Raw genomic sequence first — 23,306 nt, 5'->3', positions numbered from 1 at the left:
GAGAGGGAGAGAAAATGTTGCAAAACCAGAAGGGGGTGAAAGTTTAGCAGCATAAAGGGCCGAGAAAGGAGGCCAGGGGCGAAGGCTGAGGCGGGAATTGAGGTTACTGCGTTTAGAGGAAGCTGCAATTTTCACTTTTAAAGGACTCGTCCGTGCCAAAATTGTCCTGTTTTAGTGCCCCTTTGTCCCTCACTCCAGATGTGCGGCGGCGGCAGCAAAGTGGAGCGAGGAGGACGAGTCGGGGTGAGGGGAGAAAACAACTCGTAAAAAAGCTGCGTCACGCCACTCCAGAGGAAGCGTTTGGAGGGGGATTTAGGTCGACGGCACAAACAGGATGAAGAGTACGGTGGCGGCGACTGGGTGACGTCGTGTTGCTCCCTGGCACCGCCGTCCTCCGAGGATGTTGTCTCAGCTGTCTGGAACCGCAACAACGCTTAATGTAGTAATTTGGGTTTTGTTTTGGTGTCAATTATGGAACCTCATCCTTGGCTTGTAAATCTGAACACACACTCGCACACACACAGAACCTCATGTGTGTGTGTGTGTGTGTGTGTGTGTGTGTGTGTGTGTGTGCCACCCAAGTACAGCCAGAAGGTCCCAGCAAAGTCAGGGGAGAAGGAGAGGAGACATTATGGGGCAACATTACACAGTGATGTCATCGGTTTGCTACACTTTCACCCTTTCTAGTCTTCCATTTCCTGCCGGTGAGTGCCAATTCCAACCCCAATGGCGTTCCGACTCGGAGAACACGGAGGGCTCATCCTGGATGTGAGGAAAACTGACAAATACTCAAACTTTGTGTCATCGTGTGTTCACAGCATGGACCGATCGTAGCCCTGCTGTCAGAACGCCGTCGGGAAAACAGAATAACGCGCCATCATGCAGATTCAGGCCTTTTTTTTTTAAATGGCTGCCGAGGCGTTCACACGTTCATCCGCGCTTCATGAATAATGAAGGTCCGGCTCATTAATTACTCAGGAGCATCTGTGTACTCGTACGCGGCTCTGGGAGAAACACACACTTAATTACGCTCATATTTTAGAATCGGGCGAAAACTAATTTGAGTTTGAGGTATTTATGAATAAAAGATGTCTCGTGACGAACAACCGGTGGCCATGTAGGAACAAGGCGCTTAAATATTTACTAAACACACTCGCTGCTGCCGCTTTAAAGTTCACTGAGCAGATACGGAGATGAAACCAGGGGCCGGATCAAAGAGCGTGCAGGAGCTCAAAACGTAAAGACTCCACAACCGCATCAGTTAAACAAATCAAATATTAAAGCGGTGAGTATGTATGTGTGAGTGTGTTTGTGTGTGTGTGTATGTCATTAAAGCAGTAGCCAGGAGAGGTCGTTTAGCCTGAGCCCAACAGTGTGTGATCGGCACAGCGCGACGGCGGCGTCTGTCCTGCCGTCACACTCTGCCGGCCCCTCACCGTGTGTCTCTCATTACCGCCTGTACTCTGGGAGCCACACACACACACACAGAGAAAGAGAGAGCGAGAAAGGGGGGCACACACACACACACACCCACACACAAAACATTTATGGAACGTCTAAACGTTAATTTGACTTTCTTTGGGGGGGAAAAAAGCAATTAAAGCCTAAATGTGTTGATGCCTGATTGAAATGAAGGATCGTTCATCTTGTGAAAACGAGAGCCGTCCTCTCCTCTCTCATTAGTCTGAGCGGAGCAAATCTGAGGGAGATGGGGAGAAGAGGAGAGAGAGAGGGAAAAAGGGAGAGAGAGGGATTGGGGGCGATAGAAAAAAGGGATAAATTGAGAAGCGATGGAGGAGGAGGAGGAGGAAGAGGGGGTGATTTGGTCAGAGGGGATACAGATGAGCGGAGATGGCCTTGTCTTTCAAAGTCCACCATCTGCTGTCAAAAGCCAAGGCATGCGAGGGAAAGCGGGGATCTGTTCTCTAGCCCACACACACACACACACACACACACACACACACACACACACACACACACAGCCACATATATATGAGCTTAACATGTATGCAGATGGACAGCCTGTCACTCAAAGAGCTCCCTAAAGGGCCCGGAGTGGGTAATTACCAAGCATGTCTTCCATGTTAGATTACATGTTGCTGTCGGCCATAAGTATCCCTCAGGAGCTGGTTTGACAGCTCCCCGCCAACCACACACACCACTCACACACACACACACACACATACACACACACAGAGCTAGGAATACCAACAAGCAAATGTGCCCTACAGCTGCAAACATGCTGTTAAATATAACGACATAAAGAGCAGAAACATACACTGACCACAGAAACAAACTCCGGCTTTATTCCATTCTAAAGACACACAAACCATTACACACACACACGCACACACACACACACACACATTCATGCCTCCCTCGTTAGACGCTACACTCGTCCCCTTCTACTCAAATCTCAATTAAAAGCTCATTTTCCCTCCCCGGTTCAGCGCTTGTTGATAATCATGATGAATGGGAGGAGCTGCAGCAGCGGGGGTGCAGTGCCAGTCACCAGCCGCTGATTTACTACATTTGGACCTTTAAAAATAATACTCTCTAATTGGTTGATTTATCTTTCGGCGTTGCGGACCAGCTGCGGTCACGCCGCCGCAATCAACCGCCGCCGCCGCTGAGAGTAAATGGGGAAACGGGAAGAGAAGACGGGGAAGATCAAACTCCTTCGTTTCCTTTATTCGGAGCCAGCCGCTGTGTTTTCCTTTCTGTCGGTGGGCCTGAGTAGGTGTGAGTCGGGGGGCTTCTGGTGGAATCGCATTACTCCCTCCTCCCTCCTCCCTCCTCCCTCCTCCCTCCTCCACCTAAATTAATTAATTGAAAAAGGCTCCTGGAGAACATGCAAATTTAATGAAGCTCCGCAGAGGAGGGATTTGGGAGTTGTTTGGCAAATTACCTGCTTGTTAGCGCTGGGTCGCTGAGAGTTACAGCTACAGACGGCAGACGGCAGAGAGGCGGCTGCTGCTCACAAGGCGAGGAGCTATTGACCTTGACTGTGTAGTAATTGCGGATTAGGAAAACAACAACACTTAGAGGCAAAGATGCTCGAATAAGGAAGTGGGGATTGAGCCTAGAAACGATGCTGCACGTGTCAAAAAGTGTTTCCACCCTCTTGTAACAGCACCTAATGGGAATCAGCTGACAGAAAACCCAAAATCCTGCTTTTGTGTGGCTCCCTGGCTTTGGCGGTGAGGGTCAGACCGGGACGAGGGAAGAGAAGCTGCTGCGTATTTATCAGCTGTCAGCGGCGTGGAGACGGATCCCAGCATCCAGTCGGGCTCTCTTATTTATCTTGTCAGTCAGAGCAGAGTGGATTTGCGGGGACATGAACACAGATTGTGAGGCAATCTAGGCAAAGAATCTAACCTGTGCAACGCTGGCATTCAGAATGCTCTCATCTTTCCCTCTCACTGCACTATTTCATCTGGAATTGATAGCGAGGTCGCCGTTCCCCGCGGGTGGCGAGATGGGGCCGGCGGCTCACACACACACGACGCGATGCAGACGGGTCCCAGAAGTATTGACCCACGCAATAACTGTGAGGCCAGATATGTATGTGACTGCGTGTGAGTGTGTGTGTGCATATAGCATTACTGCGGTCATGCATTGTCCCCTGGGAAATAAGAGAATATTATGGATGCATAGATCCTGAGGGTAAATACCAACAGGAGTCAGGGGAGAGGGGGGGGGGGGCACAGGAAAGGGTTAACCTCTAAATGTGATGGATACCTGTCATATTCTGGTACATTCTAATAGTTTAAGAAAGGTTATTAGTTTTATTATATGTGGGTCAGATTTCCATATCTGCAATGCTAAAATGTGATTACCTCCAACCCACGGCTCACGCTCCCTGGCGGGGCGTAGAGGGTTAATCTGTCTCACTGCCACAGGCGGATGTGGAGCTTTAATGATGAGGGCGAGCTCATTAATAAGAGATCTGATGCTAAAACAGACGGAGGGATTGGCTCAAATAATAGGAAATCAATGGAGGGAGCTCATGGAGGCGGCCGGGGCAGAAAGATAGGTCATCTGCCAGCAGGAGGTTTTGAACTCTGATCTTTGACCTCTGGTTGAAATAACAAGCTGTCCATCATGCTGCTGTGTCAGGGTCGCCGCTGTGCTTCGACACGATCGTTTGCATTTTTGCATTAAAGGGAAAAGGTCAGAGACAATCTGAACTGATCACCAGGTCCTGTAGCAGCAGTGGACAAACACTACACACACACACACACACACACACACAGACACACACACACACACACACACACACACACACACACACACACACACACACACACACACACTCAAAGGCCTGGTTACTCTGAACCTCTATTAGCCACAACAACATGTCAACACCTGCTCTAATCACCTGCTTTTAATCCACTTAATGAGATAAGATGTCTCCTTCACTCTCTCTCCCTCTGTTTATCCCTTCATGTTGATTCAAGCAGTCTGGGCCTCAAAGAAGAGGCAAGTTCAGTTTATTGTTATAGCAGAATATCATATACATTGTCTCTAAGGGCTTTACAGGCCCAGACCACAGAAATGGTTCCCAACCCAGTCAAAGCTCCCAAAAACTCCCCCAAAAAATGAAGGAACGTTGGGAGAGACAATTCAGAGAGAGATTCACAGGGTGTATGTGTCTGTGTGTGTGTGGCACTTGGTAATTAAAGCAATCTCCGACCCAGCAACTCTCGGAATCCCATGAGGAGACTCACAAACACTCACATACAACACAACAGAGATACACCGCAGACCTGAATTTGATGGTTGATGTTTATACATACCCAAACAAACACACACACACGCACGCACGCACGCACACATACACACACACACACACACACACACACACAGACGCACGCATGCACGCATCTGAGCGCCTTGAGGCTGTAAGTGAAGCAGAATAAAGGCAGAGAAAGGAGCAGACACACTGGAGCATCTCTGCATTCAGCACAGGAAGCTGTTAACCATTCTCACCTCTGCTAAGTGCGGCAAAGCTTTCACTCCTTTTGTAGTTACGGTGTTTAGCACCACGTCTGAACAGGAAGAATACAAACTAGGGCACTGCAGTGTCTGGAGAGAGGTCATGTGTGTGTTAGGAGTGTGAAGAGATTGGCCTCCAGCCTACAGTAAACTTGCACGGTCAGGGGTCGTTTCTGAGCTGCAGATATACAAACATTTCCATCATAACTTTGGTGTCGGCACTGGTGTGCTCTTGTGAGTGTGTGTTTGTGTGACTCCCTCCACCTCCTGCCTCCTCGTCTCCTCCAAGGCCTGGCCTTCTCTTTAGACGGCAATTTACAGCCACCCAGCAAATGAGTTCTTCCAGGGGGCCTATATGTCACTGCACTTCATCACGCTGCTGCTAGTGATCTGTTACAGGAACACTTCAACAATATCGCCCATAAAACCGCACACCGGCCTCATATTAATGCAACGGCGCCCAACTCTGGTCCTGTGAAGGACAGAATGTCTGTAACTTTAATTTAAACACTCATGGACACTTTCTGAGGAGCACACAGGAGGAATGGCCTCCGTATCAATCAGGGCTGTGTACCATCGGCAAGAGCTGCTTGCAGTCTGGTTGTCTATATATTTTTCACATCTTGTACATTCGAGACAATTTGTTGCCTCTGCTACACCCATTTTTCTATTTTTTTTGTATGAAAGAACTGATTTATCGTTTGAATTGCGAGAGGAAACTGCGCCTGTTTTCTTTAGCACCAGGCATAAAGTTTGCAGCTGCTCATCGATCACGCATCATATATCAGCGACCCCTGAGACCTTTTGTTATGATTGATCACAGCCAGGACGCGACAGCAACCAAATTCTACCTGCCGAGGAGACACCGGTGCAGTCAGCCTTCTGCATTTGCGTCGTGGCATCTTTTAAGCATGCAGCAGCTGATCCTGAGCAGACACAAGTTGGGTACCTGTTGACCTTCACCAAGAGTCAGGGTCATTGAATCCTGGAGGTCAGCTTTGGAGACAGGGATGCACTGGGAGGATATAGGAGTTGTGACCTGGAATGGGGTTTGGTGTGTGTGTGTGTGTGTGTGTGTGTATAGAGAGCAGTCCTTCGCTAGCTGGAGTGTGACTGGCTGACTTTGATAAGGTCAGCTGCAGGGGCCCTTGTCATACAGTCAGGGCCCCCTGCCAGCCACACTGTCATCAGCATTGGCGCACTGCTTCTACGTGGCTTATACACACACACACACACACACACACACACACACACATACTGCGGAAACACACAATCCTTGTAAGCTGACACACACTCAACAGTAAATGTGTTTGCTGGCAGACAAAAAAAAGAGCTAGTAAATCTGTTTGGATGTTGAATAAATGGCAGCTTCCACTTCAGCACATTCCCAAGCTGAATCCCTTTCACTCCCTGTCAGTCTGTCCCTTAAAGTCTCTGTCTTGCGCCTCCAGGGCATTGAGCGTTGCCAAATCGGTTAATTTAGTGGCAGGGCTTTCTGAAAACCTAACAGTAATTTGCAAAGTCATTTCAATTAAAGCAGTAGTATCGTTTGGATTTGACAACACTTTAATTTGAGGTTGAAATCTCATATAGGGAGAACTTATCAGTGTAAAAGTGTAAGAGATTCCCGGATCAAACTTACAAAGCCTACAGTATTTGTTGTGGAATGTGGCGGAGGTCTAAGTCAGCCATCCGTGTTGGTGACTTGGTGCAGCGCTGCTGTGACTTGGCACGGAGGATGAGGGGGGGCAGAGTTATCGGTATCCTCCCCTTTCCCTCTACGCCTCTCCAGCAACAGCTGCTAATTGCATTTTGACTGATTATGAGTGCGAGGCTGTAAATCACCGGGGGAGGGGGGACTATAAGACAGAGAGAGTTAGAGGCTGTGTGTGTGTGTGTGTGTGTGTGTGTGTGTGCAACAGATAGAAACGGCGAAATGATGAAGAGCAAGATAAGACAGATGTAAATGGAAAATAGGCAAAGGGAGTCCGTCCTCAAAACTTGTAAAGTGTGTCTGAGTCCCTGCTTGAGCCTGAGACGTGCAGCAGGGAGATATATGAGCCTCATGTTTACGATGTCTGAGCCCTAAGTTATGACCCCACAGTGTTCATAATAAAGCCCACTGTGGGACCCGTAACTTGGAGGTCCATAAGTGACGGGTTAATGACAGCCTTGTTTGTGTGTGTGTGTGTGTGTGTGTGTGTGTGTGTGTGTGTGTGTGTGTGTGTGTGTGTGTGTGGTGCAGGGATGGGTTCCTTTTGTCAACACACACTCTGTATTATTATTTAAACATCCTTAATGACTCCATAAGACAAACAAAAACACACACCTTCACACCTGCAACTACTGTGTGTCAGCCTAGGTAATGGAGACACACACACACACACACAGATACACACACACACCCAGACAATGTCCCCGTTTAAACCTCTTTCCTGTCATCATGACAGCATGGTCTTTAAACATCTGTGGCTCCAGCAGAGAGAGTGAGCGCACCGCCCGCTGTCTCTCAGCCTGACTGGGTCAACATTGGGACACACAACATGAACGCACAGCATGCTAACCAACACAAAGACGCACACACACGTAAGAAGGTAATTGACATGTGAAGTGCGCGCAGGGGACTCACAGGAAGTTGACGCAGCCCGTGCCGGGAGGCGGGGCGATCCAGACGAAGCTGAAGCTGTTGGAGGGCTGGTGGCTGACGTGGGACGCCACCACGCTGCAGACAAACTGGGTCCCGGTGAACTGACGCTCCGGGATCACACCTGGATGAGCAGAAGAGGGATAAAGGAGAGGAATAAAGGATAAGTGATGAAAAGAGAAGTTTAACCTCCTAAAATCTGTCCCTGTTACCTTTGCTTGGGTGGCTGGAATGATAAAGTATAGGTTGTCCCAAACAGAGTAATGGATGGTGTCACTGTGCTGTCACACAGGGCTGAACCACATGTTGACAAGTGAAGATCTGGTCCCTAAACGCCTCAGCGCGTCTACACAAATCACCCAGAATCACCCGAGAGAGCGGAGATAAGACACATAAGTCAAACATGAGCGTAAAGAAGGATTATGTTCGCTTGGTTGCCAAATTTCTCTTGATACTATGATGTCAGAGCTTCTCGCCGGCGCTTGAATGCACCGGCAGACTTTGAAAGCCAAGCCACAGTGACTTATGTTACTGCACAAACATAATGTTGCTTTCCCCAAAAATAAAACCAGGCATGATGTCATGGTGATGGATTACCTGCAGCGCTTCAAACACTTACAGTGTTACAGGAGAATGGCTTACTGGACTTTTCTACGGCTTAAACACTGCAAATCGTGCTGGGGCAACTCAAACAGTTCATACAGATAAAGCAGATAAGCTCAGGTCAGAACCCAGATGGACCTGTGTGATCTGTCAGATATTGATTGGGAGAAAAAGGGAGAGTGACGAACACCCCACCATCCCTCATCTTCATCTCCGGAGACTTGTCTATACATTCCCTCTGTTCTCCTCTCCCTCCCCTGCCATCGTATTGACGTTTCTTCATCCATTAGTATCATTTCATTCCTTCCTCACTCTCACCGCTCATCTGCAGTCTCCCCTCCATCTTTCCTCACTCTTCTCTTACTCTCTCCTTTCATCATTCCTTGGCCACGCCTCCCCCCCTGCGGCGAGCTGACACTAGGTAACAGTCGCGGCCTTATTAACAAGGGCCTGTGTCCAGCTATGATTGCACTGATGGAATGACATCATGTCACACAATCTGTCCTCCGTGTAGCGCAGAGGACGAGGGCAGATTCATCAATCACAGTGCAAGACGCTCAGAACGGTTTAATAATTTACTGTAGCGACTAAACGGCTTCGTAGCGAAGCTGAGGAAGCGTGTAAGAGCAACCGCGGCAAAGGCAGACGCTGCTTGAATATGCATTTGCTCAGACAATGGATAGTTTGTCGAAAGGATACAGCATTGAGTCATCGGCAAACATGCTGAGCTACTTTAACAATGTACGCAGTGCTGCTCTGCTCCGTGTAAACACAACCTCTCCCTCTTCCCTCTTCCCTCTTCCCTCTTCTCCTCTTCTCTCTCCCCTCTTCCCTCCTCTCCTCTCCTCTCCCCCTCCTCTCCTCTCCTCTCCTCTCCCCCTCCTCTCTTCTCCTCTCTCCCCTCTTCCCTCCTCTCCTCTCCTCTCCTCTCCCCCTCCTCTCCTCTCCTCTCTCCCCTCTTCCCTCCTCTCCTCTCTCCCCTCTTCCCTCCTCTCCTCTCCTCTCCCTCTCCTCTCCCCCCTCTTTCCTCCTCTCCTCACTTCATAATTCAAACCACCGAGAACATAATCAGCAGTGATTAATAGCACAACACTGAAGCTTTAATATCCCCAGAATCAATCTCAAAATCAATATGCAAACGCTGTGCGTGTGTGTGTGTTTGTGGTAAAACACTAATTACTCAACAGAAATAATTCCACCCATTTCTGCCTGTAACAGAGTGACCTCAGAGATCACACACACATGTAATAATGCACCTTAACCTGAGCGGCCTGTTCTCCGCTCTGTTCTCTGTGGATTTATGCGCACATTATCTTCGTGTCACTGCTCAGAATTCACACCGTGTACTCGTGTTGCCGCGTCCAAACCGACCGAGTTTCTATGTTTACCCTGTGAGGTTTCTAAATGGTTTCATTAACCCCAAGTCTGCTGAATATCAATGGGAAACTCTTCAACGGGAGTTCAAAATGAATAATCATCAGAGCCGGAGTTACGGGGGTTTCACATGACAACAACAATATTGTCTCATTATGCGTGAGTGCATGCTGCGCCCAGGCCTCAGATTTACGAGGCGCCTGAGCCGAGCAGCCTCTTACCGAGCTAAGGAGCCGCCTGTGTGCCGTACAGGCCGGGATGTAATAACCCGCTAATAGCGCTCCAATCACTTTGGCTGCAAGCTCGCCGTGTAATGATCGTGATTTACTGTTAAGCAAACGCATACACAGATAAACACGCATTATCATCCAGGGTTACCGCAGCGTTGTTTGGCTTGGTGAAAGATCCTGTCAGCACAAGCTCACAACACAAAGAAGTGCAGGGATTCTTTCAGTGTGGCATGTTTTTGACGTTTATCCTTCTTTCTCATTAAAACCCTCTCTCTCGCACACACACAGGCGCACACACGCCCCCCACACACGCGCACACACACACACACACACACACACACACGCACGCATACACGCATACAGTATATCCCCAAAGATTGCCATTTCCAGACCGATTTCCTCGCTGTCACATGCCATGCAATTACTGCCATACAACCAACACAGCCGAGACGCCAGTTTTGGCACTAAGTGTCCAATTGTACAGCAGGAGGAAGGGAAGGAGGAAGGGAAGGAGGAAGCGGCGCGAGTCTTCGTCGCCACACGGGCAAATTGAGAAGTCCTGCAGGTATAAATATACTGTAAGCTTCAGCTCTGTTAGAAAGGCAGCGGGGAGATGAGGAAAGCGTCAAACAAAGGGGAAGAAAGCGCTGAGATGATGGAGTTAAAAAGTGTTAAGTGCTGTTTATTCATTATAACCACAACAGAATTCCCATAAGGGAATGTAACGCTCAGATAGGGAAATGAGCAACTAATAGGCAGAGCAGGAACAAGCAGAGAAGAGAGAGCAACACACATGCACAGACACACACACACACACACACACAAAGGGAGAGAGGGAGGGAGGGAGGGAATGGCAAACGGAAATCAGAAAGCAGTTACAGGCTGGGATGGAGATGAAAAGAGCAGACTGAGGCACTCCAGGACACGGTGGCACTGGGACTTTGACACCCGCTCGCAGGATTTCTATTCTGGAGTGAAAAATACACTCAGGCAGAAAAATGCAAATAACAAAAAACCTCCCTTTTATGTCTGGGTGAGGAAAGAGAGAGGAGAGGAGAGAGAGAGAGAGAGGGAGAGAGAGAGGGAGAGAGAGAGAGAGAGAGAGAGAGAGGGAGGGGGAGAGAGAGAGAGAGAGAGAGAGAGAGAGAGAGAGAGAGAGATGGCGAGAGAGAGAGAGAGAGAGAGAGAGAGAGAAGAGCTCACAAATCCCACAAGTTCCACTTAATCAACAAGCTGTAGTGGAGCCCAGGAGAGAGAGAGAGAGAGAGAGAGAGAGAGAGAGAGAGAGAGATAGACACATTCTAATATCTATATATAGAGTCGAACATGCACAAAATGAAAGGAGGAAACTCATAACAAGGCGTTTCCTCTGTTTACACGAACTACACTTTTCATCCATTTACTCTTTTTTTAATCACAAATTCTCCTCATCCCTCTGTTGACCCCTTCCATCTTATTATCAACAACAATAACATGGAGCAAAGCATCATGGGGGGACATCTGGGACGCACACCTGGGCCTTGTTAGCTCACCTAACGAGGCGATGCCAACACAGACAGCAGTTACATCCGGAGGGGGGAGGGGCATGAGGGAGGAGGGGGGGGGGGGGCATGAGGGAGGAGGGGGGGGGGGCGAGTAATGCCACCAGCGAAGCGTTCGTGTCGCATGTGAGCTACATGAGACAGGCGGCTTTCTGATTCAGAATAGCTGCCACAGGGAGACCTTTGAGTGCTGCTGCTGCGACCGCATACCCACACACACACACACATACGCACACACACAATCATGCGGCTCTTTCACATGCAGATTGGGCACTTATGAGCTGTCAGCAGTGATTAATGGCAAGAGAAGATGACCTGTTAACTCCCACGGTATGACTGGGCAAAGCATGTTTCGCAAATCTGCACACACACACAGGAGCCAGGAAATGGGTGTGTCTGGATTTTAAGGGTCAGGTTCTGCTGGTAGTAAGACTTGTCACCCTCACATCCATCCCGACCCGGAGATTTCAATGAATTCTGAAAATTCCACCACCAGAAAGGAAGTGGGAGTTTTCCGTCTCCTTCCTCATCTTCGCCCCTGTCTGTTCCTCTTTCCTTTATTTAAAAATACGTAAATGCTCTCGATTCACACATCCTTTCCACCCCCCCTCCATTTTTGTCGGGCCCCCCTCTCTGTCTTTATCTCCGTCCCACTTTGCAAAGCTAATGAGTTTTTCCACGGCCGAGCTCAAAACGAGTCAAATAGATGGAGTGAGAATTCTCTCTCCCCCGATGGAGCAGATGGGCAATCTGCGGCTCAGCCTGGCAGCTCTTCCTCGCCGCTCTCGCTGGCACCGCTGACACTTTTTTCCCTGCGAGCCGAGCTATTGAGGAACGGGCAGGAAGCGTTTCAAACTGCTGCACGTTTACCCAGGAATCATCCCCACGCCCCCAAACATCCTTCCAAGTTTAGACTCACTCACATTCTGACAGCTGTTCAATCGCAAAATAAGCTACTGGCTTTGACGCTGGCTCCGTAAGTGTTGCTCATATGGCCCCCGTGGTTGGCTTATGGGGGGCAGAAATGAGAAACCATCACATTAACTGACCTCTGCACGCTTCATTTGAGACGATGGAAATGGAGTTCTTTTTTAAACGACGGCGCTTTTCCTGCTTATTTCTGTTGAAACGAGCACAGATTCCATTTTCAATCTGTGAGCTTTTTTTCCCCAAAGCCTACATAATCAAATACAAGCCAGTCTACAAGTTCACAACCCCACATACAAGGGATAAACAAACAGAATCGTAAAATGTGTGTGTGTGTGTGTGTTCTAGGTCACTCGGTTCTTCTAATGAAACATTGAAAATTGTGTCTGTCCTTCAAGCCTGTTGTTTTGCTATGCGAGTGTGTGTGTGTGTGTGTGTGTGTGTGTGTGTGTGTGTGTGTGTGTGAATACTCAGACTTCGAAATTGCCCCAGATTATTGGGGGAGCAGGCCCATTAAAGGCTCATATTTCATGTGGTAATTCTTAAACGCTGTCATAAAGCCTACTGGAGCATTAACATATGTTATTAAAACCCTGTGAATGTATGGGAATCTGTCATACGCCAGAATAATGCCTTTGTCAACATGTTTCAAGAGAAAGCCGCACAATGGCAAACATAAATGATACATCACACCCGCGCTGACAGGCCGAGCGGGGTCCCCCCAAACGCTTTGTGGCTCTGAATGCTCCCATACGATGTGCGTGCACGCATATGCCTGTTGTGTTGCATTCAGGCGCCCTCTTCCTAACACTGAGCTCCGTCGGTCAGCTGGTCTAACGGCGCATGACGGCCCCGGCTCCCGCCCGCCATTGGCCGAAACGGGCATCCGTCTCGGCACCTGCCAGTCACACTGCCATGGCGACGGGCTGGCAACGCCGCGGCGATGGCAGGGGTCCGGCGTGGCTTTGCCAGGAGGAAGCTGTGTGTTAATACGGGTGGTGAGAGATGCCAGCGGCCGGAGGGGAAAGAGGGGAAGAGACTCTGTGGGAAAATGTGAACGGGGGAGATTTAGCAAAGGAGTGAGCGAGAGGTTAGCCGGCGGTAAAGGACATCTGGATGTGCGGTTTAACATCAGTACGTTCAAATGAAGACGTATAGATTCATCGGAGGCGTTCGTGTCCCGGCGGCTACCTGACCGGCTCTGTCCATATGCACACACTCACTGAACAAGCGCTCTTTCATTTAAGCCTCCATTGTATCTCACAGCATCCGTCATCCATCATCCACCAACTCCTGAGGGAAAAGCTCCACACACACACATCATATACACACATACACACACAGTTTGAGGTTATTGTAAATGCTCGCAGTGATGTGTACACACACATACATACACACACACACACACACACACACACACACACACACACACACACACACACACACACACACTCTCAGAGTATTGCATGTAGGGAGATACTAGAGGATAGTTGAGGAGCTCCAGCCCGTATATGATGAATGAAGTACCAAAGTCCTGCAGGAGCGTCACACTCACACACACACACACACACACACACACACACACACAGGCTGAGCTAACGTGTCGTAATGGAAATAAATGTTTGTTGTTTGAATCATAGCAGTGCTGCGTGTTTGGAGCTCCTCCCTGCCTGATTGATGACACGTCTGTATTTCCACACAGTTGGGCAATCCATCTCAAAGCTGAACTCACACACTTAAAAAAAACACAAAACATACTATCACACACATACAAACACGCAATAATGCATACGTGTGAAAATATAAAATAAAAATAAAATAACGTGACTGAGTAAAAACAAACGCTTTATTCTACTGCGCTGGATCAAGAAATGGGAGCAGATGCAACAGCAGGGCTCGAGATGTGTGTGTGTGTGTGTGAAGAGCGGTTGAAGAGCCTAAGTGGAGCAACATACAGTCGCTTTGCCAACTGAGTGATGGTGGAAACATCAAGTTAGCACACTGAGCAGCAAAGTCATCAAACTCTCCTTCACCAATCCCTCCAGTCCTCCAGCACCTTTTTCTATACACACACACACACACACACACACACACACACACACACACACACACACACACACACACACACACACACCCATCAGTGAAGCCCATGAGCGGCTGCCTTCTGTGGGTGTGTGTGACATTGTAGCTTGGCAGTCACACACACCACAGCTTTACCGGCAGGCGCCAGGGCTAATTTGATTTTTAATTCAACGCGACTTTGTAGCTAATAGCTTGAGCCGCGGATTAATTAATCTGATTTGACTTGTGCTAATTTCTAGCACCACGCGTCCTCGCTCCCCCACCCGTCAACGCGGCGGACAAACAAACTGTTGAAGTCTCAGGAGCTCGGAGGCCTTTGTCCTGACACACATGTTGAGGATGGGAGATGGGAGACATGTTGTGTGTGTGTTTGTGTGTGTGTGAAGATGAGGCTGGGAGGCGATGATCTAATCCTGGGAACAGCCGGCCTCTTGCAAAGAGGGCGAAACACAGAGAAGGTCAACAACTATTTTCGCTGACGGAATATGGGTCAGATAGGAGCTGAGATAAAACGGGCCAGGCCTCCTCCTCCTCCTCCTCTTCTTCTTCTCCTCCCTCTCAGAGGCTTTTAGAGGGATGAAGGGCCTGATCCAGTCACGGCCCTGAGGGGTGAAGAAGCTCCGGTGGAACTGCTGCGCTTCCTCATCTCCCAGTCACAGAAAGCAGAGAGCACTTTGTAGCTGTTTCTAATCGTCTCTGCAGGAGAACTTTAAAAATGAATAGAGCTCGGGAGTGCACGCACTTTGCCGAAAAAACTCTTTGTGAAGTCACTTCCTCTCTCTTTGCCCACACAGATGCACCGCGCGGAGCACGAGGAGCTCCACATCACAGCGCTCGCAGAGACGGAAAATTCAAAAGTTGAGCCGTCGCCTCTGCGCTGGAATATGATGCAAACAGAGCAGCAGCGTCTGAGTCAAAGCTCCACTCTATCTTTACCTCTCCCTCTCTCTCTGGCACCGAACCAAACTCTGTACGGCAGAAAATAACAGAGAGAGAGAGAGAGAGAGAGAGAGAGAGAGAGAGAGAGACCACACATGGGAGAAACAGCCTACGCCTGCTGCTGCTGCTCTCTCCTACAGGATAAAACACTAAAACACACACACACACACACACACACACACACACACACACACACACCGGACAGTATCTCACACACTCACCGCTTTGAAATCTCTATCACAGTCACAGCTCAGCTCAGCTTCTTCGCCCTTATTTCTGCTTTGCTTTGTTGTCTTTTTATTTCCACTTCCATTTCTACATTTGCATGCAAAATACACAACGAAAACCGGGGAGTAAAAGGCAATGAAATGCACACACACACACACACATATATATATACACACACAAGCGCACGCCCCTACACTACACACCTACACACGTAAACGCAGCGAGTGAAGCTGTGGGAGTTCAAGAAGAGGTTGTTTTTTCTGTTTACCAGGAGAGCTGCTGTGTTCAGTGGAGCAGCAAATCCTGCAGCTCCTACAGGTCCATCACACCTGAAGAGCAGGGAGGCCGGGCTTTTAAGGAGCGGCGGTGTGCTGGCCCACGGACTGATGTGGGGCCACCCCGCATTAATAAAAGATGTATGGATCTATTCTCTTTGAAATGTTATGAGGAGTGAGAGAGGAGGAGGAGGAGGAGGAGGAGGAGGAGGGCGGTGATGTGGAGCCACCTGTTATGGAAGGATGGAACAGAACAGTCTGGGTATGAAGGGTGCGGCCGAGCTGTATGGCGGGAGATTTACGACCAGGTGACCTGTACCGGATCTGATCTGACACCAACGCACAAATCATCCCCCCTGTCCCCCTCCCTGACAACTCATTTCATCTTCATCACTGATGGATTGATGGATTCGTCATCAGGAGGAGATCAGCCGGCCTGTGGGAGCCTCAGCTGGGCTCAGATTAGTCATCAGTGTTACCAACATCATCAGCACAGGAGTTTCGGACGCTGACGTGCTCCTGTGCAGAGTGTGAGTGTGTGAGAGTGTGTGTGTGTGTGCGCTCATGGTTCTGAGCAGATGTGTGGCAGATGAGAGTCGGTGTGAGGCTGCGTATGTCAGCGGAATTTGAATGTGTTGCACGAGTGTGAGTGAATAAGTCGAGGAATGCGAGAGCTCTTATGGTAGCGAGGTGGTGTATATATGTGTGTGTGTGTGTGTGTGAATGAAGGAGTCTAAGCGGTGCAGTCAGGGAGCTGTCAGCAGAGAGCCGAGGTGCAGGCTGATCACAGGGCTGCAGTGTGTTTGAAGTCTCCCAGGGACTGACAGCTCCTCTCTCCCCATGGGAACCCCTTCCCTCTGCATTCCTCTTCATCCTCCTCCTCCTCCTCCTTCTCCTTCTTCTCCTACTTCCCCCTTCACAGCCGCTCTCTCCTCGTCCCACCTCCGTCCTCCTGGGACTGTTAGTGTGTCGCTTTGGAGAATGCAGAGAGGTTCAGAGACACACAGCAGGAGACACACCTCACCAGTGTGTCTCTGTAAATACTGACATGATGAGCTGCCATCTCTCATCCTCTGACATTCCCGGTGACATTCAATCCCGACCCGGTGGCGGCAGGAAACGGACAGCCGACCTTCAGCCCCGAGATGGATGAGCGTGTCTGCAGGCGTGTGTGTAGAGAAGTTTGGACGTGTGTTTCTGCACGTACCAGTTTCCACATATGTGTCGGTGTGTGTGTGTGTGTGTGTGTGTGTGTGTGGAGGGATGATTGCACATTTGGCCCCTCCCCCACAGGTCAAGGTGCAGCAGGATTTCATCTACTAATCAGGCGGCGGACGCGTTAGCTTGGGCCCATCCGTCATACAGGACGAGTGTCTGCTAGACGTCCCCGTCGCTAAGCTGTCCGTTCTGTCAGGCGGCCTGATCCATCATAAGGAGCCGGGGGACGGACGGACGGATCCTGGGGGCCGCCGGGAGCAAACTGTCCCGCTAATACATACACGTATGCAAATTAAGGAGAAAATAAACACCGCAGCGCAAAACGAGTCATCCATCAACCACCAGCCACCGCCCCACAACCACGCATCGGCACGGCAACGGCAATCATCCACTCCATCAAGGGGGGAAGTGATGGAACGCCGTGCTCTTTTTCCCTCCTTATATAATCCACGACATGTCCTTTTCCTCGCCGTTTTCACAGTCCTTCCCTTAATCTCAAACATCGGGTCGTCTCCTCTTCGCCAAGCGGCTTTTTTTATTTACATCATCCCAGTGAGGAGTAAGCAGGGGACATTTTGAATGAATGAATGCTTGTTCTGTCTTTGTGTTTGAGTGGATAATGATGTGATGGGAAACATTCGCTTTTCATTAGACGGACGCCGCAAATCAGACCACATGTGACATTTCTTTCCATACGAGACCGCCGAGATCCAATACATCGCCTCATCGCTGCTGTGCATCACACACACACACACACACACACACACACACACACACACACACACACACACACACGCGTTCTTCTTTGAAACACCAAGGCGCATAAATCATTGTTTTCATTATAAAATCCGTTGTAGAGAAGCTGTGTGAGTTCGTCTCTGAACTAGAATGGAAAGAAAGAAGTCTTAATGGAATAAAAGTCAAAGGGAAAAAACACAAAGTAGTTGGAATTCTCCCGCAGCTGAGTCAGTCCAGGCTCGTGTTGCTTTTCTGGCAGTGTGTGACATCTCTGTCCCAGCATGTGAACACACACACACACATAGGCACACACACAGGCACACACACACATAAATGCATCACATGTTGTCAGTGTAATGAGACATTAGGTTTCCAAACACTACTTCACAATATGCTGATAGAATTGCTGCCCACACACACACATACACACACACACACACACACACACAACCTCTTCCATTAAACGTGTCGTCTTGTGACTACACGGAGGCCAAACATGCGTGATAAACTTTTTTACTGCCGACCACTGGCACCTGAATAAAGCCACGTCCCTTCATTGGGCCCCTCGTGGTAACTTTTACACCAACCACATCAATTTACACTCCTCTGTTCTCCCCCTCGCAAAGTGGGCGGGGCTCCCTAATCTAACGTTGTTTTTAGCTCGTCTGATTCTCTGCTACCCGTAGCAAAGCAATTCCACGGTGGTAGAAGTCTGCGGTGAGCCTCCCGGCGGCTGCCAGGGGATCTTCCGCCTTCGGGTTGTAAAAGAATGAGCCCCCGTGGCGAGTTCAGCCCAGACGTCCCCTCAGCGGAACCCGACTCGCTAATCAGACGCCGAGTGGGCGTCAAGAGTCAGAGTTTAATGTTTTTATTACAAATGTATCTGTGGCAGGGACGTGCCGCCGCTCAGAGGGAGTGGAGGCCAATAAAAGCTCTGCCACAGCTCCCCTGCTTCTAAATCCTTGTGTTTTTTCTGTGCGTGAGGTCTCAATGTTAGGGCACGTGACAAACCCAAAGAGCAGTGTGTGTGTGTGTGTGTGTGTTTGCGCTGGCTGTTTTTACGACTTTTCCGTCAAGAGAAGTGAGGGTGAGCCGGCCCGTCTGCTCCCTGCCACAGCTCTGATCCACGCCAACGACCAGACACACACACACACACACACACACACACACACACACTAACTCCTCTGTCCAAACAGCTCTCTGCCTTTATCTGCTCCATCCTGACAAATGCTCCACTCCCCTCTGTCTCAATCCTTCCGTGCTCTCATAAATTCAGGATCCATCAGCAGGAGGCTCTTCTCTTCTCTCCTCCTCCTCCTCCTCCCAAATCGCCACAAAATCCCCCCAAACTTTTTTTTCCTGGACAGTCCCACGTCGCCACTGATTTTCTACGTGTGTGTGTGTGTGTGTGTGTGTGTGTGTGTGTGTGTGTGTGTGTGTGTGTGCGCTCCTGCGGTGGCAGTGCGGTGAGGTCTCATTCTTCCAATGCCGGGGGTTTATCCTCCAACATCTGTCAGCCACATGTTCCCCCAGCCTGCCACCGCCGCTCAAACAGCTGTACGCATCTGGAGTGTGTGTGTGTGTGCGTGTGCTTGCCTTGTCTTTCTATGCACGCGTGTCTTCTTTCTGCATCTTCGTCCCCTTCACGCCTCCTCTGGTGGCGATTACAGCCACGCCCGATCCCCGGCGCTCCACACGACACACCCGGCTTGTGAAACTCTCCCCCTCTGGGTTGCGTGACCCTTTCGTCCTCCCTCATCCCATTATATGTGTCACAGCAACCATACACATTAAGAGGTGTCTCATGGTGTTATTGTTTCACTGTGTTATCTTCAAAGCTTTGGGCTCAAGCGCTTACGTCACAGCTGCTCCATGAGCTCATTGATGAAGCTCTATGCAGACCCAAGAGCCCCCGAAGTTTGAACTTCTGTCCCCGAATGCAACACGCTGCCATGGGTCAGAGTATGGAGCGTTGCATGGTGGTAGTCAGGCCAACTCATACCTCCAACTGTCCTCCAATCATGTCTCTGTTTCTCAATGATGAGATTCAACATAACAAACCCCCAAGTTTGATTACATAAGACTGATTCATTCATGATGTGTAACACCAATAAATCAGTAAATAAAGCTTTTGTCAGAGTTGGGTTAGTTGTCAGTACTGGGTTCTTCTCTGCATCGTGTCCAACCTGCCTGCCAAGTTTCATGAAAATCCCATCCTAACTTTTGGGGTAATCCTGCTGAACATTAGACAAACAGAACGTCCTTAGAGGAGCCGAGAGTACACACACTGGGCTGCACATTGGTAGACCAATCAGAACGCAGAGGCAGAGAGCCCCTTAGCTGGGGACAGAGTGTTTAGCAGCAGACTGTTCAGCAGATCACACACACATAAAGAAACTCACAGTTCCACACACACACACACACACGGTCTCCTATCAGTCTGTGCAGCACTTCTCCCAAAACTTTTCAAATTAATGAGAGCGAAGCAGAGGTGACGCAATCCCTGCTTGGATGCCTTTCCAGCTCGAGCGGCTGCCAAGAGCAAAGAGCTGCACTGGCCGCGGTGAAGTCAGCGTCTGGAGAACAGTGGAGTTAGTCAGGATAAGCGAGCACACTGGGCAGAGCAGCTCTGAGCCAGCGGCCTTCTTCTTCTCTGAGGGAGCTCTTTATGGCCGCTCTGCCGCCTCAGAGAGCCCCTGCCCCGACGCACAGGGGCTCCATCCGCTCACACTTCATCTGAGACCCAAAATCCTCAGTGTGAGTCCAGAAATGGGTCACAACTCACTTTAATTGAGTTATCCTATGACAGGGTAATGAGACCGCATTCGTCAAAGTCATTTAAAGAAAATATTTCCTAAGTATTTTTTTAACAGTTGTAAATTACACCAGGATGAAGCAAGACAACTGTAAACTCTCACAGCGGGCGAGGCTGTGTCTGAGATTACATCAGATATTGCACATCCTGGAGATGTCAAAGTGATACAATTTGATCCAATATAATGATCCAATTTGTTGATTTGTTGTTGTTGTTGTACACGCCTGTGTGTCTTTCAATGCAGCGTTACGGAGCCCAGCACGCATCAATAATTCCCAAACTGTGTGACTGTAACGCCTTCCACGAAATGTTTGTCGTCACCCACATCATCACACAGTAAATGAAAACTCAGAAAATACAATCATTTCAGGGTCAGATGTGATAGGAAAACACTTTGTGAGGCGATGGTGAACATATCAGCGCCCTCAGCTCCTCCGTGAGTAACACCTCAGACAAACACCTGTGATCTGATCATCATTATCAGCTTCTAAAACGTCTGCAGTCTTCCCCTTTGTCGTCTTTAATCTCATCTCAGATGGATTTTTCGGGGGTTTTCATTTCATCATTTCATTCCTCAGACAGTGTAAACCCGACCGTCCAAAACCGCGGCGGCGTCCCCACCCCTCATCCATCACGGCCTGTCACATTAGCAGCAGGGAAGTGGTCTTATGCTGATTATGGGAGCGGATGTGAGATTCACAGGGCCGGGGGCAGACTCACTGTTACACTACATGGCCCCGGAGCAGACACTAAATCTGTTGTTTACATCTGTACGTTTCAGGATATTAGTAGTAAAGTTGTGGTTGACCTACCGAAGCCGAAGGCTGCCGGAGCCGGGATGGGAGCGGACTGGACTGGCGTGGATGTGTAGAGGCCGGTCACCAACAGGCCATCGAAGGAGATACTGGTAGAGATGGTGACTGCAGAAAGGGAGAGAGACACAGAGAGAGGGAGGGAAGGGTTAATGTCAGCATTTATGCATTTCCACAGCCGATTTGCAAAGGAAATAAAACCCAAACATGCTCTGCTTCTGCTTGATGACTCAGAGAGAGGCGAGAGGATGGGCGATGAGGTTTATTGCCTAACATACAGTGCGTCTGCTGCACCAATCAATCGGCACCGCGGGGGAAAATCTCGCTAAACTGAATCTTTCACAGCTGTTCAGAAATCTCTACGACAACAGAACGTCTCTTCCTTATTCCTGAATGTAATCTCATTCAACTCAAACAAATCTTGGCGCTTTAATCAAACCTTGCCCCCTATTGACAGTCATATTAGAAGAGATTGATGAGCTAATCGCAGCTAACCCCCGATAGCCTATAGCTCGGCCCTGTATCCGCCACTGGTCCAAGCAGCAGCAGAGCAGAGAAACAGCCAGAGGTCTTTTATCCCAGCTGTGCAGATCTACAGCTTAGTGTCTCCGACGGCAAGTTAGCTATCGATCGGCCCGGTAAACAAAGGCCCTGAGTGACGGGACCACAGTGCCGGCTACATCACCGGAGGGAAAGAGCTCAAACCGCTGGACGGCTTCCAGCCAGACAGATCGCGTAGCGCAACCAGGGGGAAAGTCTGCCGCTCGGAGGGGAACGTACGCCCAAAACACACACAATCTTTGCTGAGGGGACGGAGGCGGAAAATGGGAATGTTGTTTCTTTGGAATCCCCCCCCTCCTTTGCTTCTGGTGGGAGGGGGTGGAAGAACCAAATGGGAAAAGAAGGAGACGGCGTGGATGTTATTGGTGTATGAGTGTGTGTGTGTGTGTGTGTGTGTGTGTGTGTGTGTGTGTTTTGAGGGTTTGGTTCGGGGCGTTTGTACATTTGGCCTTCAGTGGAGGAATCTGGGCAGAGCAGACTCCTGTGTGACCCAGTCTGTCTGCCTGTCTGTCTGTGCGTCTGTCTGCCAGTCTGGGTGAAACCAATAACTAATCCGAACCCAAAGGCAGCCAATGTGTGTGTGTTTGTGTGTGTATGTGTTTGTGTGTGTGTCTCTGAAAGTGTGTATTCCACGTCCTACACCCAGACTTTAAGAGCACAGAGTCAGGCCCGTCTCTTCCCCTTGTCGTCTCTCCTCAATATCAAAGCCTCAATTATTCATCCAAAGACTCTCTCCATTATATTATTATTTCTCTGACCTCACCACCGCATTCACGCCGCTTCCTGCCTCATCCTTCATACAATAGTCGGAGCGTGTTCCTCCTATTCCCACCTCCGTTGAATCAGTGTATACGGCGTGTGTGAAAAGCCACATTGTAAGAAAAATTCATATTTTGCTCAGCAACAGAAACATTATCATATTCAATGTGCCGGCCTCGCACGTCTCTTAACGCGGCGGCGGCGGCGGCCTTCTCTCATTCGCACCAGCAATTATGTTTGTCCAACGCGCTCACCTATTGTGCTTATTTTTGCTACGGGGAATACATTATCTATTCCGACAAATGTATTGTGTATGTGTGTGTGTGTGTGTGTGTGGTGGAACACGTTATCGGTGTTTACATAGGATAGAAACATCAGAGGCTGCTGTTTAATGGAATGGAATGGTAATGGAGCCATTTTAATGCACTGAGTCGGTCCGGGTGACACATACAAAGGTTCACAGAGGTTCCATATGCTTTACACACACACACACACACACACACACACACACACACACACACACACAAACACACACACACACCTTACTTCCCTCCTTATCCAT

General features: G+C 49.4%; 1 protein-coding gene across 2 annotated transcripts in view; it reads right to left on the bottom strand.

The window, feature by feature from the left end:
* reln (reelin) overlaps positions 1–23,306 on the bottom strand; it is a 74,521-nt gene that overhangs the window by 34,540 nt on the left and 16,675 nt on the right. For both annotated transcript variants that reach the window (XM_076170589.1, XM_076170597.1), the window contains exons 2-3: positions 21,425–21,532; positions 7,628–7,766 (exon numbers count right to left, since the gene is read on the bottom strand). In XM_076170589.1, coding sequence (XP_076026704.1) covers positions 7,628–7,766; positions 21,425–21,532 — 247 coding nt within the window. The remainder of the gene's footprint in view (positions 1–7,627; positions 7,767–21,424; positions 21,533–23,306) is intronic.

The sequence above is a fragment of the Genypterus blacodes genome, unplaced genomic scaffold, assembly GCF_046128005.1.
Source record: "Genypterus blacodes isolate CSIRO-AG114 ecotype Tasmania unplaced genomic scaffold, CSIRO-AGI_Gbla_v1 ptg000015l_1, whole genome shotgun sequence".
In the NCBI taxonomy this organism is placed as follows: domain Eukaryota; kingdom Metazoa; phylum Chordata; class Actinopteri; order Ophidiiformes; family Ophidiidae; genus Genypterus; species Genypterus blacodes.
Note: the sequence above shows the minus strand (reverse complement) of the source record. Positions and strands in the feature narration are given on the sequence as shown.